General features: G+C 42.1%; 1 protein-coding gene and 1 long non-coding RNA gene across 2 annotated transcripts in view; one reads left to right on the top strand and one right to left on the bottom strand.

Annotated features, from left to right (window-relative positions):
* LOC126547093 (aldo-keto reductase family 1 member B1-like) overlaps positions 1-20,164 on the top strand; it is a 57,621-nt gene that overhangs the window by 35,616 nt on the left and 1,841 nt on the right. The window contains exons 8-10 of the mRNA XM_050194955.3: positions 6,566-6,647; positions 12,835-12,918; positions 17,298-17,380. Coding sequence (XP_050050912.1) covers positions 6,566-6,647; positions 12,835-12,918; positions 17,298-17,380 — 249 coding nt within the window. The remainder of the gene's footprint in view (positions 1-6,565; positions 6,648-12,834; positions 12,919-17,297; positions 17,381-20,164) is intronic.
* The window catches only part of LOC140218645 (uncharacterized), a 163,558-nt gene continuing 149,530 nt past the window's right edge, over positions 6,137-20,164 (bottom strand). The window contains exon 3 of the long non-coding RNA XR_011894864.1: positions 6,137-6,600. This is a non-coding gene — a long non-coding RNA (uncharacterized lncRNA). The remainder of the gene's footprint in view (positions 6,601-20,164) is intronic.

Genomic DNA, 20,164 nt, shown 5'->3' with positions numbered 1-20,164 from the left:
TAGCTCATATTTCTTATTACTGATGTAATCCGGTACACAATGCTCTATGAGACAGCGTGATGTGGTTGCTTGTTTCTAGCAGCACCTAACCGCTATGCCTTCACCTTGTCCCTTTTTCGCAGTGTTGATTCTCAGAAAGTCCTTTCGAGAGTGCTGCTGTAACACGTGCAAAAGGCATGAGCCTGCCTTCACTTTGCATTCTTTGTCGCATATTGCGCCAATACTTTCGAACACAAAAAATTAACTAGGGAAAATGTAGCAAGTAGAAAACTGTTGAATATGATGTTTTCGAATGTGATGCACAAGCTGACATTCAAGCTTACGCATTTAGGCAAGTAATTATAAATATAGGCAATTAATTTTGACCACTTGATTAATCAGTGATCACAAAAAATCACAGTTTTGCCCGAAAGGCAGAGTATCGATTGCAAATAGCAAGTTAGTAGACAGCCATAAGAAGTAAGGATTGTAGTTTTATCGTCTTTATCAACTTGGAAACACACGCGTACTAACTAAATGTACTAGCATGGTGTCAGTGTGCACGTGCAGATATGCACAGATCACACTCGATGACTGCAGATACTCGCTCTCAGAATGCTGGCGTGAGGAAGCGTGGCAGTAGCAGTGAGCCAAGTGACCTTCATGCTGCCTATCGCTTCAATGCAAACTGAACAGCGAAAACACAGCATGCGCAAATTTTGAAGCTGTTGACCTACCTAGACTCTGCCCTCAAAGCAAATCGCTTTCAAGATAAAGATTGCGCGACCGCACCCCACACATTGCTGTCGAAGTACAACGACCCCCCCCTACCTCGCCTGCCCCCGCTTCCTTGCGCACGACGGAGGACAGCGCGCTTCTTCCCTGCTTTCCTCCCTTGCATGCACGAGCTTGAGTGACGATCGTCGGCTCACCCTCGCACGCTTTCACTCCCACATACAGCATACGGTGTGCGGGGACTGTGTTATTGCCCTTGTACTTTATATGGAACATCACAGCGACGGCGACAGCAAGAATGCGCCCGGCGTATCTTTATAATTGGTATCGCAATAAAAGATTTACCAGCTATACGTAAAGCGACTGCTAACTAAACACTGGTGGGCCCATCATCGTATCTCGTAAGCTTTTATTAAACAGTCCGGCCCGCCTTAGCCGGGACACACAGTAAACAAAAAAAGATTGATTGAAGGCTTAGTGTTAAGAAAAACTGATCATTTCTCAGTTGTATTTTATTGTGTACATTGCATTTAAGTCAGGTTGCATATATGTATATATTAGTCAACTTCCGTTAATTTTATCCTGACAGGACCAATGAAATTGATTGAATTATATGGCGGGTCGAGTTAAACAGGACGCATAAAAAACGTCAAAACACACCTACCGCTGATACATTTGACAGCGTTTGCCCGAGTCTTACTTGCCTCTGAATCAAATGCTCACCCACTTCTTATGTGTCCACAGCATTGCTTTCTTCGTCCTTTGTGGTGGTGGCTTATAAAGTCACTATTCTAAAATGGTTTGTTCTGATAATGGTCTTTGATCAAAGCGAACTATAGTCAGACACAACTTTAGAAAAAAGGGGGCGTTTACTCCTCCGAGGCGGAGGCACACGAGCATCCACCAATTAATGGGCGCGCACTCCGGACTAACGTCATGAGCCGGACGGCCGGCGACTCCACCGACGGAGAAGATGGCCGCCCGCGCTTCGAACTGGGCGATGTCGCGTCAGCTGTGTGCTTCAGCCCCTGGTCAGAGTGAATTCCAGAACTGTTTGTGATGGTCTCTCATGCCGGAAATGTTACTCGGGCTTACGATGCGGCATTTGTGCCGCGTGCGTTTATTCTGAGCCGTGATCCGGCGAAGGAACATTGCAGCGAGCATCGCTGGCGCTGCGTTACGCTTTGCCTTAAAACAGGATCCCGCGGCGACCACTACGAACACACATCCTGCGTGTTTGTTCCATGTTGTTTTATTTCGCTCCCGAGTGAAGTTACGACGAGAAAAGTTTTCCAAAGACTGGTGCCTACTGTTAGCGGCGGGTGTGTTCGTGTACTGTGTCGCTGCGTTTTTCGTCGGACGGCGTGAAGTGATGGAGCAAAACCATTCTCAGGAGAAATAAGAAAAGTGTGCGCGCATGAAACAAACCTACGAGTGTTTCAACAGAAAATATTTGCAGAAGAAGCCTTCAACGCAAAGATTTGTCGCCGTCACCTTAGCGTGAACGATCATTGTCAGCAGTGAGATAGCCGAGCGTCGAGCGACGGGGTTCGAGCGTTGTGTAGCACCGTCGATTGATTGCTGTCCACCAGTGCTCACTGCACGCGCAAGCTGTAGAATGCGTGCTGTGAAATTTGAAAACACAAAACCAAAAAATATAAATTTTATGTGATTTAAAACCAAGAGTATTTATTTAAAACAATGAATGAAGCATTTTTGTACCTTCCTGCCTCGACCGTATTCTCGCCCCAGGTTTGTAATAGTTGCGATAAATGCATTGTTTTATATAAGTACTTTTTTAATAGCAACTGATTCATTTTAAGCTTGGAAAACGAGTAGTAGATACACTGTGTACATGTGAACAAGCGCAAGAGCCTTGCAGAGCTGCTCTTTCTACTTTTGTCACTTGCAATGAAGCTAAAGAGCAGACGACGGGCAGCGTTGTACAAGGCACGAGGTTATTTTTCACTCGCGATCCGGCATGTGCTGTAGCATATGAGAGCTCTGCTCAACCAGTCATACAAAAGTCTTTATTTATACTGAGAATTACGCGTTGCAGGAGCAAAATTTTTCGAGCGGGACTATTTTAGTCGCGGAGGCAATCGGCTGTCGCACTGCGGTCATCTGGGCGGGGCCTCCCCTTTTTTCTAAATTTGTATCCGACTATAGTGCAGTTGCAGACGATCGTCTGCAACTGCACTAGCTCACTAGCTCATTGAGCTCACTAGCTCAATACGCTGTAACGAGGACAGACACATAGAAAGTGTTGATGGGTCTCCTTGCAACCATAGTCACCACACATACGTAGGGTTGTCGGTTATTCCAATGCAAAAAAACAAAATAACTTTGATAAGTCCACTCCTAGCCATAACCGACAAAGAAGGGTGGCCTCCGGTCGGTATTAGTCCGGTTGGTATCCGAAGGCGGCAGAGGATGCAGGTGGTGCAGCCAGTTGTTTTGAAAACTTGGGTGTTCCACATATTTCACTATAGTCTCCATAACACTGACATTTTATAATTTTATGCACTAAGTCGTATGGGAGAAACTCGTATTTTTCTGTACAATCATGTTGGTTTCGATACAGGGAAAAGGGATATAAATCGGCTTTTGAGATATATATATATATATATATGTGTGTGTGTGTGTGTGTGTGTGTGAGAGAGAGAGAGAGGGAGAGCAAACTTTCATTAATTCGATCCTGACGGGACCGACGAAATTGTGCAATTTATACGGCGGGTGAAATTGAACAATATGCATAAAAACGCCAAAACACACGTACCGCTTATTCATTTGGCAGTATTTGCCCGAGTCTTACGCGCCCCCGAATGAAACGCGCGCCCACCATGTGTCCAAAGCAAAAAATTAACATAGAAATGACGTTAAAGCTCCTAAATAAAAATCTTACAAATTTACACACTTTCGGGCTTATTTTGTCCCTCAACAATAATCGTCATCTGTATTGCCCGTATTTCCTTTCTTTAACGCTGCGAGCCCGGTACTTCCAAGTCACGAATGGCTTACGCGTTTTCAGCGTGACACAATATTCTCGACAAGAAAGCAGCGAGCGCTGAGTTTTGAAGAAAGGAAACGCACGCAAGTTAGAAGACGATTATTGTTGTGGGGCAGATATACACCCCAAAGGGTGCAACTGTTTAAGAGTGTAAAGTAGGAATCTAACGCGCCCCCGATTCTTTATAATGGCGGCCGGTTTCGTAAGGTCAGCTTCACTGCAGCACAATTGTGTTTGCGGTAAAGCGTACAAACGCCACGAAGGCGATTTTGGTTTCGTGTCTGATTGCGCCGCACTGGCAATTTTCGGCCCAGTTTCCTCGGAAAACAAAAGACGCGCTTTAGAATCTGGTAAATACCGTAATCAGATATTGTAAGCTACCGTTACAGCTTTAAAATCTTCCTAGGGTGGGTCCACTAAAGGTGTTTTCGACGGGAGATGACATGTGTCCACGCATTCACGGTCCCCACAGGCTCTGCCCTTAAAGGGGTTGTTATTGGGGTCACCATATGGGTCAGGCACGTGCATGGTGACTGGAGATGTAGATGACATATCAGTATGGTTAATTTGAACTTTGTTACATGTTACGGTGCACTTGAGGAAGGAACAACCGTCTAAATTAAGTGTGGTATGTCGTTCAACAATGTCCAACAGCAAAAATCAGTTGGTGTTTGTGACCATGGTCATTCAGTTGTCCATTTACGCTGCACTTGTTCATGGCTATGCATGTAGTAAAACGAATGTCAGGACTACAAAAAGAAGATATATATCAGAGTGAAATGCAGAAGTGTTCAATCCATAGACTAATATATAAATACAGGGTGTCCCAGAAGTCTTTCCCTGATTACAAACATGTATAAGCCAGAAAATATGACACATAGATACATATCTTTTATCTTGAATTGCATGCGACATATTCCAGTTTTTGTTGTACATACATACATACATACATACATACATACATACATACATACATACATACATACATACATACATACATACATACATACATACATACATACATACATAGGCGCGCACGCACACACGCAGAATTACTGAAATCATTACATCCATCTCTCACGAAATGTTGACCAACAGATGTGTGGAATTGGAATATCGCCTGGATATGCTTCGGGCAACAAAAAGAGCACACGTTGAAATTTATTATGTGTGTGTACACAAAAACTTGAATATGTTATCTGCACTTCAAAGTAAAAGATATGTGTCTGTGTGTCATATTTTTTGCCTTCTGTACGTGTGTAATCAGGGAAAGACTTGTGGGACACCATGTATAATAAGATAAGTCCTCAGTATATGCAAGTCAATCTATTTTCAACTTACATGTTCATTGTCTTTTTGCACCCTCTGCTTTGCACGGTAGGCACAATTTCAGGGTGTCAGCTAGCATTGCCTTCTGCCATTTACATAGAACAAGTCAAATAAGAATGAAGGGAACTTTAAATATTGAAGTAAAGGGGCCTCTGTCAGGCACTTCACGCCTATTGCTCCTGCACCTTTCTTGAAATTGTATTCAAGATGAAATAAACATTTATTCATTCATTCATTCAAGTACAGGGAGCTTTGATATTGGTGACTCAGTCATGTACACAGTATGTGATTGAGTGTGCTGTTAGGAACTGGACACTTAAAGAATACACAGCCAAGTGCCTTCTTTACTGCAATGCTTATATCATGCCTTTTCTTCACATTTGGGCTGCTCTAAGCAGTTCAAGAAAATTTACTCTGGTGTGATGTTTGTCAAAGGAGTAAACAAAGAAGCCTTCACAGATGTATGCCAATATGAGCAACTCATACATAAAAAACAGTGAAGCTGTATAAAGGAGTTCTCACATCCTTAACAAGTCCTAAGGGTTCTGATCTGCCACTGCCATAAACCTACCTAAGACTTTACAAACGCTTCACTGTGATTCCTTCACTATAGCCTAGTCATATCAAACGCTTCCATATATCCGAGCTTAGTACCTTCTATATTCTCTCCAATGAATTTTCTTTTATGCTGTGCTGGCTCTTTGATGCCAGTGCCTGTCTGTGTTTTGATGGTCTAGTAGAGCTGTGCTAATTGCTGGCTGTCAGTGATGGCACGTCACTGATGCCAGCGTCTGAGTGTGTGTTCTCACCTATGCCCGGGTCCTACGACTGCTGGAATGCCAATGCATTTCTCCGCAAAGTTCAGGAATTACTGTCTTGAAACTGGTGTCATCTTGAAAAGTTGTTCCAAGTCGATCCGCTTTGCGAACTCCACGGCTATAATTTGTATATTACGATATAGGCCATAATATAATTAGTTAAAAACTTAGTTAGTGAATGTTTTAGCTAATTAATTATGCATTTCATTTTTTTGTGCAAGTAATGTCCGCTACTTCGTGTAGACCAGCTCATGAAATAGAATTGTGCTGTCGGCCACAGGCAACATTTAAGCATTTTTGAAAGTGTTCACTGAAGCACCTTGTATAAACACCTGCTGCATAAAACAAAGAAGTCATTGCAAGAATAAAACAAAAAGAAAGAACTGATCGAATGTGAGCACAGTGGTGCAAGCATAGTTTTGTTCTGTTGCAATCCTATACCAATAACTAAGGAAAAAAATAGTGCAGCAAGTACACATATCACTGGTTCAGTGACTCTAGGATTCATGTTTTGCAGGTATCACTTCATTTACATCTGTTTGTAGGACATGAACCTTCTGAGGCCATACACTTTATTTTTGGAAAGTTGCTGGTCCATGTGGCTTAACCATTTTGAATCAATATCATCAAAGCAGGCTGAGTACTTGTACTTGAGCGTGTCAATTTCATTGAACCTGTCTGCAATTATGCGCAGGGCAAATCCTGATGAACCAGTCCTCTTGGAAGACCCTGCAATCAAGTCCATTGCTGAGGCACACGGCAAGACAACAGCTCAGGTGATGGAACACATTAAATAAAAGCGAACCTCATTATAAAGTTGCACGGAATACGAAAATACCTTTGTTATGTATTCTATATTCGTTGAAGCATACACGTAGATATCAGTGTAAAAAATGGGATCATTTATATGTGAATGAAGCGCTAAAGGTGTGCTTTCGACGGGCCAGCAAAGGGTCTCCTGTGGATTTTGATGACCCGTCGACAACTTGCCGTGCTGATACGAGGCACGGGAACAACTATACATTATACCCACGCGCTCTGCGTCACCTCGAATACGCAACTGTGCGATCAATCAGTGCTATTGCATGGGATCGGCACATTGGCTAGTTGACTGTGGCCCAACCAAGCCAAACCGCTGGCCAAAATGTGCACGCCGCCCACACACTTTTTTGACATGGAGGCGACTGCGCGTGAATACGTACTCCGCTACTACGGTTGTTAGTCTAGGCCACACATCTCATCGCACGCTCAGATCGCCAATGTCTACAAGTGCGAACATAAAAACGCATATGCTGCCGACAGACTTTTCGAACACGGAGTGGACCACACGTAGATCAACATCTTACTCAGCTACTATGGCCGTCTAGTCAGTGTGTCTGATCTCGCGCTTGATCGCCGATAAGGACTACGATGGAGTGCGACCATATTGGTGGCGAGCCTCCAGTGAAGACTTGTAAGGTATCTGAAAAATCGATTGGCGACTGTACATATTTGCAATTTTTGTACCAGAATTTATATATTGAGGCATACGCAGACAAAAATTTGCTTCGCTAGAACTGATACTGTGTCGGATCCCGCATTTTCCATTTCAATATAGCAAGAGAATACTCCATTGCAATAAAGCGTGATCAACCAGATGTCATAGTTACTTTGTTTATTCGTGTTTGCTATATTGAGGTTCGACTTGACTGTCTTCTGTGCAAGTGCAGACAGATATTTAACTCTTCATATCTGCATTAATTGTCCCTGCTATGGTCAGTAAAAGGTGAAAAGTGGTGGAAAATCCCTTTTTATGTTTCAGGTGGCTATTTACACAGTATTAAAAAAATAGGGCTTTGCCTTTTTTTTTGAAGGAAAGGGTGTTATGTATGCTTGTGCTGTGATCACTTCTCAGTTTTTGTACTTCCGGTTATAACTTTTGGGGGCATTGTGTATTAAGATCTCTAAAGAACTGCTTTATTCTCGCTGAGCTCAAGCTGTGACAACAAAAACGCAGCATGTGCTGATGATGATTTGTAGAGATGTGAAAGATTTACGCGTGATTTCTGATATGTACAGATGAAGAAGATGGAAGTCACACATTGTGCTTACATTCGCATAGTGTGATCAGTCTTCATAGGTACCCAATATGCATAGAATATTTTCTGTTTGTAATGGTAATGCTGCTGCTATATTGGGCCTAATTGCGAAGGTTTTACAACACGAGAAACCCATAAAGAATTATGGGGAAATATGGGTTATTATTGGGCCAAAACCACAATCTGATTATGAGGCATGGCGTCGTGGGGGAGTCTGGAAATTTGCACCACCTGGGGTTCTTTAACGTGCTCCTAAATCTAAGTACATGGGTGTTTTCGCACTTCGCCCCCATCAGAAACCCATCAACACATGCACAAGAGTTATTAACATACCTCTGGGTGACAGTGTTGCAGCAGCCTTTATTTAGGCGATGTGGATAAAAAACTGGATTATTCTTTAAAATATTTGCTTTTGAGCTTTCTCTTGCAAAATTAAGCTTGGATGTTCCTTATTTTTGAATCAGTAATTAAGGCGAATTTCACAGCGGAAGCTGGTTAATACACTTCAAGATCTCTACAAATACAGTCAATTCATATGCATGGAAATAAAAACAGTAGAAATGACTAAGAAGACCATGACAAACATACAAAGAGAGAAAGAGAAAAATTTATTTACAGAAAGAGAAAACTACAAAGTGCCATATACATTCGAAACCACAAACCTTCCCAGTAGGAAAACATTAATAATTTGCTATGAGTAGGGTACGAAGGACGTAGACACGTCCAAGTCCAGTTGACGAATCATCTATAACGGCACATGTCTTCCGGTAGAGCACACACACGTGCACAAAATGCGCATGCAGGTGGAAGCAGTCAGTCTCGACGTGGTATCTATGAACATCTGTAAATTTGGAGTCTTGTGAAGATATGAACACTGGCTGGAAAATTTGCCAGACGTTTGCTTGGCAGACTTTGCTGCGCACATGTGCACCTACAGAAAACGGCGCGAGCAAGCTGTGATTCGGTACCACTCCTACTCCATCGACGACATAATGAACTGCAAGTGTGGAACAGTCACGCTCTTTCTTCCTTTCTGTTGCAAAGTAGACATTCTAGACATCAATGCTTTTGAGCATATGTACACGGAACACCAGGATGCGTTGCCGCTAAAAAATTCTGATTATGCAGCAAGCTCAACCTCCAGCAACTGCATCACTTCTGCCTCCAGATGTGCACAGATTATGCCCATGACACTAAACGCCCGCTACGGAGGTCAACTGACCTGCAACATGTTCCTTTGTTTGACCAGAATAATGAAGATTTGCTAGCAGCCCCAAATGCTAACCTTGTTGCAGCCTCAGGCCATTGCACCAACGCCTGCTCGCGTCAGAATGTAATGACCGGCGATGCCTACATGAAAATGATGTGCCTCACAAAGAACAGTTAGAGGTTGTTTGTGAGGACCTCCACCGCCTCACAATGTCAAATTCCGAGCCACTATGAATCTTCCTGACTAGTGTTGCAGATTGTAGTAAGACCTTTGTTCTGCACCTTTGTCATGGACGTGTACAACGGCTGCATATACACTTTTTCCATGTGAACACACAATGCGTACGTCACATGTGCCACAACAGGCAAGCCAGAGGTTGTGATCGATCGAGGGACTCACTGTGCACACTGCCTTCAAGCTGATCATGCACGCTGATGAGGGCTTGCGTGACAGCGACCTAACTCCTTCCATATAGCTTGAGGAACATCAAGTGCGTCATAGTGCATGAAGTTGCTCTGATGAGCAGTGACACTCTTGCACGTGTCGACGGGCACTTGCGAAAGATTACCGGCAATTAGAAGGGCCATTTCGGCAGCTTGGACTTCATCCTGTGCAGTGACTTGCGGCAGCTGCCCCCTGTCCTGGCCAGTAATGTCTACAAATGCAGCAGAACATGTGATAACGTCTTCAACGGTGAGGTCACTTGGGGTCACCTCTCCTACTTTCCGATTCTGCAAGTAATCTGCCAGAGAGACACCATGTCCTCATCACCCTGTCAAAAAACGATGATGGTCATTCACTCAGGAAGATAGAAGTCGAAAGGTTTGAGGCCTATTTCATCTTCAAATACGGTGCAAAGTGCCACTGTCCTCGTGACATCCGGAAATACAACCCTAACAAGGGCACGAAGGCATACAACACACAGGGCGCCATCCAAGATGTGCATGCCATTCATGAGGGCAATGCGGATGACACCATCCTCAGCTACTGCAGCGGTGCCTACTGCGAGAGTGCTAAGTGTTGGCTCGACTTGCTTGTCAATGCTGCAGTAGGTAACCTGCTACAAAAAGTTGTTCTGGGCTTAAGAAAACCGTACATGCTTACCCTTAACATTGACGTTTTCAATGGCTTGGTTAATGGAGTGATGGATAACCTCAAGTATGCGCAGCTTGATGAAATAGGCCTCCCCAAATGTCCTTGGCTGGAGTTTGACTCTCAAGCAACCGGCAAGACCACTCACTTCTAGTCAAAACCCATACATCAGGTAGCTGGCCCTGTCGTTCCTGTCGATTGTGTTCCCATTAAACTGCATACTGCCGCTGTGACGTTGGAAAGGAATACGGGTGTGTGCTGCTGTCACAAGCAGTTCTCTGTAATGCAAGCGAGTGCTGTCACATACGCAAATCACCGGGCGGAACATAGAGTGAGGTGGTCTACAATTATCATAATTGCCGTCCACAGAAGTTCATTTACATTGCCTTAAGCCGAAGCACTAATCTGGATGGATTATGTCTCACTAACACAGAAGAAGGCTTTGCCTTTTACCACGGAAGGGAAAACCTGGACTGTGCCTTGTCTGAGGAATTTCATCGGCTACAAACCATTGGCTAAACATGGTCACTGCTACGTACCTTGTTCGAGAAACCCCGCACCTTAGCTTTAAGCTTCATCAACGTACAGTCGTTGCCATACACGCCTTTGAAATCTCGCACGATCAAGTCATCTGTAAGGCGCCACTCCTCTGTCTCTGTGAAACCTGGACAGTGGGCTTGCCTGGTTACAAGTGCATTAATTAACGTCGCCAAACGACATGATCACTGAGCTGCTGGAGTCGCCGTTTATGAGCACTTGCACAGAACTATGCTCTTAACCCAAGGAGTTCCCTACCAGCTCTCCTCACTGTCCGAGATGAGTTGTGGCAACACATGTGCCATGAAGACCTCTGAGGGGGTGTTAGTCGCAGTGGTGTGCCTCTTACCTGTAACCTCCCAGACCAACATTACTAACTTCATGCTGCCTAACTTCTTTGTGGTGTGCCTGGAGGATGCGCCGGTGCTCGTTACTGGAGACGTCAAGGTTAACATCCTCCGATGCGAAAACAGTTGGCTCGTTGCATTCTTTCATGCCGAACTAGGACTTTGCCTGCTATCAAATGTCACACAATCCTAATACATGTAACAACACATGTTTTAAACCCCATCTTCAGAAAGGGTCTTGCCTTCCAAGTGCACTGCATGCTGTTTCCCACATACTTCAGCGACCACAAGGTGGTTCTGGTAGGCATCAAGTGAACTCTGTTCCAGTGTGTATTTGGCCTCATGACACGACGTATGCGTGTTTACTTAGTAAGCCTATATTTAGTGCACTTTACACCGCCAATAATATACGAACATTACTTCTTGTGTGATTATTGTGATAGCAACTATACGGACACTCCAGGTGCATGGCTGATCACATGTGCAGCCTGCGCACCAAGTGTAGCACATTGTGTGATATGCTGCGGGTGCGATGGCGGCCACATTGCAGTGACAGCAAGCTGAGTACGCTGCTTGCCTGGTGCTTCTATGTATGCTGTCTTCCTCCGCACCCGACAGTGAAGGTCACGTGAGGTGCTGTGCTTTGAATGTGTGGTACAGTTGAAATGGTGAAGGGAATGGCAACAGGGTATATTTATACGATTTGGCAGAGCACGCACTGCCCACGGCCGGTGCTCCTCATCATGACAGCATTCTAACCACACCTTGTTGCTGTCATTGAGTTCACTCTGTTCATGTGTGTCTGAGAATGCCACACAATGTGTCTTTAGTTAGACAGCTATTGTCTAGTGCAATTCATACTGCTGCTAAACCTACAAGCATTCTTTTTTTTTCATTTTATTTTTTCACGAATAGCGTGTAACCGGAAATAACACACAAGAAAAAAGATTGACAGGTGCTGACTCCCAAGTGGTGTTATTGATAATCAAACTCATATTTATATGTATGCCTCGTGGGCTGACATCATGCATAAAAACACGTCAGCAAGAAGGAATAAAAACGATCAAACTAAAAAATCAAACGTCTACGATTAGGCGTTGTTCATAAAATATGCATAACCAACTCGCCCAAATTCACGCCTTACTTCAGGTAATACATATATTCTAGTATGTGTCTATCACATTCATTGCTTCGCCACTTTGGGTGAAACTGTGACCTTTTGTAACACAACTTGCATTGGTCATTGTAGTACTGCACTTGACGTAAAACGCACTCGTGGGTAAATAGAGATTTATCGATTATAAGTTGTGTGCAGTCATACAAATGTATGTGTGAACAGATGCCCACAGAAGGCACATTCTCACTCTGAGTTATTATTGCAGCTCAAAGCTACAATTTGAAGTGAAAGCATTGTAGCTGCTGGGCTTAGTTTTTCTTTCTTTCTTTCGTTTTCTTATGGACTCCTATCAGTGGCCAGAAGGTGTGGCGCTGTGCTGGCCAGCACAAACTTGTGGGTTATGTACTAGCACTTAAAAGCCACACTTCAGTAGAGGCACTGTGTTGTGTACTAAGATTTCAATGCACATAAATGGTCACCTGGTTGCAAATAATCTGTAGCCCTCCACTATAGGACCCCAAACCCTAGGTACAGTTTTGTGGTGTTCCTTTGATTTCAAAATATGTTTCTTTGATTGCTCAGGTTTTGATTCGTTATCAAGTTGAAAGAGGAGTTATCGTCATACCAAAAAGTGTCACAAAGGAGAGGATCATTGCAAACTTTGATGTAAGTATATTTTATCTTCTACATAGCTGGGTATTGCCAGTTAGAAAATAAGGAACAATAATAGAGGCCTTTCCTTGGGGAAAACAAGTTATTGCTTTGCTGGGAAGTTCATTTTTTAACACAGGTCAGACCTGTATAGTTATGCTTTCTCTTCCAACTTGACCTTTCTTGTGTAATCTACATTTATTTAGAATTGAGCCCATTTGTGGCTGCCACACATTTAAAATTCTGCACATTATACCGATGAGTTGCTAGCATCTTGCAAGAATATGCAGCGGTAGACAATGTAGAATGAGCTTACAAAAGGCACTCTGCAACACTTTTTTAAATGGTGAATAAAGTTGCTTAGTGGCTATAACAAAGCTTTCACGAACATTTCAGCCTAATATTATTCTTGTACTTGCAGCAAGGGCCCACAAGTTCATTCAAAGAAAACAAGAGACATGATCAACACTGACAGTCAATAAACTTTGTCATGTTGTCTATTGTATAAAAACAAAACATACCATATACTTTTATTTTAACCAACTTCTCAGTAGATTGCAGAACCAGTCTATAGATATTTCAAATACACAAATCATCTTGGGCATGGCAGTTAAAGGGTTAAGTCAATCATATGTCTGATAGGAATCTTATTGCTGATAGTGTTGCAACACCACCTGGTAGTGAAAAATAAATGATACCACTTTGCTGATACTGTGGCCTCTGAGATCAGGAAGTGCTATGGAGGGCCATACCACACAATTTTTCAGTCGTGGCAATACGTAAGGTTGGTATGATGTTGGGCACAGCATGTCGCACATCATAATAGGCAGACTTTAATATTGAATCTTGTAATAATACAAAGCCCGATAAGTTCTCGGCTGCAATTAATTTAGATGAATTTCAGACCTATGGTTGTGCCACATTTTAATCTCTGTCATGTGTGTCTAAATTGAATGCTGTCTTCACTCAGTCATAAACATTTTGCTTCTTCAAACACTAATTATGCAGAAAATAAAAGAGGTTCTGTAACCTTTTGCTACTGTGCATAAGTACTACTGCAAAACCATATAATTTTGTTGCACACTCTCCTGATATAGGCACATTGGGCATACTTGCTGCTACTGGCCACTGAATTTCAGTTTTTCCATCTTGAGACATCAGGCTCAACTGGTCTATGGCCTTCACATGCCTAGTTTTTGTATACTCTTTTCAGTTCTCAAAGTTCAAAGGCGTGAAGTACTAGAAACAATTACTTTCAGTTCTCTCATCCAGCTTCAGATCCCTGTCAGAGCATATAATAGCTCTGTTACTGAAAGCTGTACTGGCGTGATCATTGTGGCAACTTGCTACTAGAGGAAGTAATTTTTAAAACATTTGTTGCTGGAAGGATGCATTAAACCACTAATATCTGATACTTTTGCTGGGGAGCTTTAAACTATTGCCAGTTATCTTAATCTTCAGCACTTCAAAGGTTAAGCAGTGGCATTTCGAGGTACATCTAATCCCTCAAGCACTTTATATTGGGGTGAGAAATTGGCTGCAGGCCGACCAACTCCCACAATAAGTGGTGAATCGTCGGGCTGTTACTAGCATCCAGGTCAAACATATCAGTGCCAATGGTCTCATTCTCGTCGTTGGGGCAGTTTTGGTTGGATGGCTTTCTACTTCTGATATTCATTCTCCACATGACGAGGATGTCCTCTGTATAAGCCGCTCAGTAAACAAAATTAAATTTGAAGTTTACTGAAGCTATAATGGAGTCATGGTGAATTGAGAGACTGAAAATATTTTATCACTGAGTGTCTGGCATTTGAAGCATGTGTGCTGGCTACCACTCCAACTTGGTTTGAGAGGCAGAATGGTCTGCATGCTTTTAAAATTACCCTTAGTTGATTTCCTGTCCTTGTGCAAAACATAGGTGTAGGGGGGTTGTGTCTTTTTTTGAAAGTTTGTTTTAACATTCCTGCACGACATTCAGTTGCATTTTTCAGTATTATACATAGTTGGCCTTTATATTTCTTGTGCAGGCCTTTATATTTCTTGTGCCATAGGATACAGGAAGTCCTCCTATAACTAGCGATTAGGTCAGAAAGGTTTTGCAAGACATGAAGCGGCGAATTGCGGCAGAAGAAGGAATAACAGTCGCTTTAATCAAAGATTGAGGATACATAATGCTTGGAAAACTGGCGGCTCTCTATACGGAGTTTCTATCGGCTGCAAGGGTCCCAGAAAACTGGAAAAATGCAAACATTATACTAATTCACAAAAAGGGGGACGTTAAAGAATTGAAAAATTATAGGTCCATTAGCTTACTCCCTGTATTACATAAAATATTCACCAAGATAATCTCCAATAGAATAAGGGCAATATTGGACTTTAGGCAAACAAGCGAACAGGCAGGTTTCAGGAAGGGATACGCAATGGATCACATCCATGTCATCAATCAGGTAATCGGGAAATCTGCAGAGTACAATCAGCCTCTTTGTATGGCTTTCATAGATTACGAAAAGGTATTTGATTCAGTAGAGATACCAGCAGCCATAGAGGCATTACGTATTCAAGGAGTATAGACCGCTTACGTAAATAGCTTGGAAAATATCTACAGAGATTCCATAGCTGCCTTAATTCTACACAAGAAAAGTAGGAAGATACCCATAAAAAAAGGGGTCAGACAGGGAGACACAATCTATACAATGCTATTCACTGCGTGCCTGGAAGAAGTGTACATGCTATTAAACTGGGAAGGCTTAGGAGTAAGGATCGATGACGAACACCTCAGCAACCTTCGGTTTGCCAATGACATTGCTCTATTTAGCAACACAGCACACGATTTACAACAAATGATTGAGGACCTTAACAGAGACCGTGTAAGAGTAGGGTTGAAGATTAATTTGCAGAAGACAAAGATAATGATGAATAACCGGGCAAGGGAACAAGAGTTCAGGATTGCCAGTCAGCCTCTAGAGTCTGTGAAGTAGTACGTTTACCTAGGACAATTAATCACAGGGAACCATGATCATGAGACGGAAATTCAAAGAGGAATAAAAATTGGTTGGATCGCATACGGCAGACATTGTCAGCTGCTCAGTGGAAGCTTACCATTATCATTGAAAAGGAAGGTGTACAATCAGTGCATTTTACCGGTGCTGACATATGGAGCAGACACTTGGACACTGACAAAGAAGCTTGAGAACAAGTTAAGGACAGCACAAAGAGCGATGGAACGAAGATTGCTAGACATAATGTTAAGAGACAGAAAGAGAGTGATTTCGATCAGAGAGCAAACGGGTATAGCTGATATTCTAATTCACATTAAGAGAAAAAAAATGGGGCTGGGCAAGTTATGTAATGCACAGGTTAGATAACCGTTGGACCATTAGGTTTACAGAATGAGTACCAAGAGAAGGGAAGTGCAGTAGGGGATGGCAGAAGACCAGATGGGGCGATGAAATGAGGAAATTTGCGGATGCTAGTTGGAGTCGGTTGGCGCCGCACAGGTGTAATTGGAGATCGCAGGGAGAGGCCTTCGTGCTGCAGTGGACATAGAATAGGCTTATGATGATGATGATCATACTTTGAAAGTTTGGATCTGTATTTACATTTAAATGTGCACAGAGTGCAATTACCTGCTGATTTTATGGCACCTCCAATATTATTGTATATATTTAGACAAACATAATGTTCGCTTATATAGGTGGTTTCAAATGCATATATGCTTTTGAAATTATCAACTTTTTGAAAGCTGCAGCTTCTATTCACAATTTCTAGCCACGTTGAGCAAAATAAGCTTTTTCATGATAATCATTGTAATATATTGTGACATGGAAAACCCTGAAGAAAAAGTCAGAACTTCTTCATGGTTAATGGGCTTTAAAAAAGAAACAGTATCATAGTGCTAATTTTTACAATCCTATATTTATTATTTCAGGTGTGCCTTAGCTCAATATCTTCAAAAAGCACGGGGCCAGCTTAACATTGCCTACTGAGCGGGCTTGTTTCAAAGTATAAATACATATTTTTGTCTGCTTAATAATTCTGACATGGAGGAGAGTGTCACATATTTGCTTTGGTCATGTAACTTCATATTAAATGTAGCTTAAATATGGCTATAGATAATGTGTTGTTATTCAAACTGTTATTCAATAATTCAAATGAATATCTGTGGTTCCAAGAAGATGAGTTAATGTGAACCTGCATGACCTGCATGCATCCATGTTCTTCTACTGTCTGTGCTATCTTGAATTTTTTGTGTCATTTAAGATTTTATGACATTGGTTGTGTGTCATCTTCCATTTAGATTTTTGCCAATACAATGCAGTGACAAGTTGTTTCAAGCAGGTGTCTACAGGTGTGGCGTGGTGCTTTACATCACCCATCTTTTTCTTAACATACAGATTTTTGACTTCAAGCTTACTCCTGATGAGATGAAAACAATCGATGGCTGCAACAGAAACTTCCGATATGTTCTTGTGACCTGGTAAGGAAAAACAAACAGCTTTCATTTGTGCATGCATAATACAATCTCAGTATACCATATTTATAGTGGCTAAATGTATACCATGGTTATGGGCATTTCATTAAGTAGAAATATCTCTGAGTGTGTTGAGATTATCAAGCCTGGAAAATGAGTCAGCTGTGAAGTTGTTATGTTGTCTGATGACATGTCAGGTTCACAAACTGGCCAACAGTTAGAATAGGCCTACTGCCAAAGTTGCTGTGAAATAATGTGTGCCCAAGCAAATCATTCAAGAGCCACCTCTAGTTTTTGGTAGGAGATATTAATGCAAAAGTTATGGGAGGCCAGCTGGCTTGGAGAACTATCTCTTGCATCCAAGTGCCTGTGGCACTCTCCACTCGAAGTATAATTATAGTCTTCCAACAGAAGAACCAAAAGCTGGGTGAGTTAATTGGTGCCTATTCATATTGATATTTTGGGTTGCACACAAAACACATGTACAAAGGAAAACACTGGATTGTGGGGTTTTGCATGTCAAAATCATGATTTGATTATGGGGCTCATGTATATCAACTCGACAACACAAGTGCAACTCTCAACTAGCAATTTTACTGAAGGAACATTATTGATGGAGATGCTTGTGTCGGTATACCATCCATTTCGTTGTCTGAAAAAGAATTCGCCTATCTTTGCAGCATGTGTCACGAAATTGATTGACTTGAATCTTTAGGTTATTCCTTGTTTGTCATGGTGTCTGTTTCATCAACAGGTGGTGCTTCTATGGTGTTTTAAATGGGTTCTTTAAATTATTTAAATCTGAAACTAAAGGGGAAGCGGAATGCAGCAATTATGAAACAGAGCACTTACAATAAATATGAGGTGGTGCGTGGAATCTGGAAATGAATAATGGTGCTAACTTTAACATTCGCAATTGCCGTTCTGTGATTAAAATTGGATATCTTGTTGGGGTTGGAAGTCAACTAAAGATCAGTAAGCCATTTAGCTTTGGGAGCCCACAGTAAAACCACAAATGAGGCAGTGCAGGGTGATATGGGTTGGCTCTCTTGAAATCAGGGAAAGGCAGAGCCGAATTTGTTTTGAAGAAAGGCTCAGGAACATGTATGAAAATAAAGGGCCAGCTAAAGTGCACAAGTATAGTACCTGAAAAGTGTGGACACAATGGAGGAAGAGGTCAAGAAAGTTGGCAACCAAGTACAGGGTAATACAAGTGTAAGTAGACAACCAGGAATCATCAAAAAGAAAGTGAGCGAAACAGAGACAGTGAATTGAATGCATAGAATGGAAACAAAAAGGACCATGGAGATTTAGAAGAATGGGAAGAAATTAGAAGGTAAAATCTGTACTGTAACACAATGGTCAGTGCTTTGCTATTTGAGACTCGAGCTGGTTGCCTAAGCACAAAAATATACCGGAGCAAATATTTGCAGCAAGATGACGTGTGTGTCTGCTGCAGCAAAAATCCGGAAACCGCTCAGCACAGCCAAATGGAATGCGAAGGCATTCACCCAGTGAGACCCGTATTTAACGTGCACCTTCCACAAGTGCTTGCATTTAAAGTGGCAGAAGCACCAATTGGTCAGCAATCGAGATAAACAAGAGATGTTCAGAACATTTATGGAAAAAAAGCAGCGATAAGGTTGATACGACCGGATGTGTTACAGGAATAAGTAGCACTACCAGGTAGATGGAGAAGTTTTGAGGAAGAGAAAAAAGATTAAGGAGATGTATACAAAAATGCTACAATCAAAAGCATGTCTTTGCATACCTCGTTAACACAAGCAGGTTAGGTGACTATTTGTCACTGCCCAATTTCCAAGGGGATTCCACTAAATCATCATCATCATCAGCAGCAGCATCATCATCAAATTCTCTACTGCGAATCAATCCCAATGGAGGTCTGGTGGCAGAAAAGTAAGGATACCACAAACAATGAAGGCGTACAAAAAACAAAGTGCCCAATAATGGTTCAGAAAGGTTTATACTGGGCATTTTTTATCTGTTAAAGACAAAAAGATACGTGAGACATTAGGCAAAATATGAAAAAAGGTCTCGAGTCTGGTGGCACAACCCACCAGCGCGTTTCAAAGGGGGCGCTCATAGCATCCATCCATCCGTCCGTCCGTCCGTCCATCCGTCCGTCCGTCCAATAAAATTGCCAGTTGAGATTTTGCGCTCCTGTCGTCTAGTCCTTTCTTTTGGTGTTTCATGTGCAACTCAAGGTATAAATATTTCTAGCCTTCAAGCCAGAATTTTTCGGGATAGAATATCTTTTTTCTGTGTTCCTAGTGAGCTACTTGCTGCAGCACATAGGAATCAGACGTGTGCTAGCTTGCTGCTGCTGTTGCCTTTGTTACTGTTAAAAGTGCATGGCCCAGAATTTGAATACTTTATACACAGCTACTTACTCAAGATATTCATGGAATAATGTTGTGGAAAAATTATCTTAATTGAGAAGTGAAGGATCATATCTAGGGATTATATAGCATCTTTACCAATATTATGGACATACTGGACTAGAATCCTTCAATATTCTTTGTGCCCTATGCATGTTCACACTCCAGAGCCATCTTATGGTACATTTGTATTTTAACTGAATTATCTAATCTGCGACAGCCAGAAAAACGCTTATGTACAGATTAGGTGCACGTTAAAGAACTCTCGGTGGTCAAAATAATCCAGAGTTCTCCACTACAGTGTGCTTCATAATCAGATTGTGGTTTTCGCACCTAAAACTCGACAATTCCTTTTTCTTAATCATGTGATAAATTCATTAATGTAAAATAG

Source organism: Dermacentor andersoni, chromosome 1, assembly GCF_023375885.2.
Source record: "Dermacentor andersoni chromosome 1, qqDerAnde1_hic_scaffold, whole genome shotgun sequence".
Classification (NCBI taxonomy): Eukaryota; Metazoa; Arthropoda; class Arachnida; order Ixodida; family Ixodidae; genus Dermacentor; species Dermacentor andersoni.
Note: the sequence above shows the minus strand (reverse complement) of the source record. Positions and strands in the feature narration are given on the sequence as shown.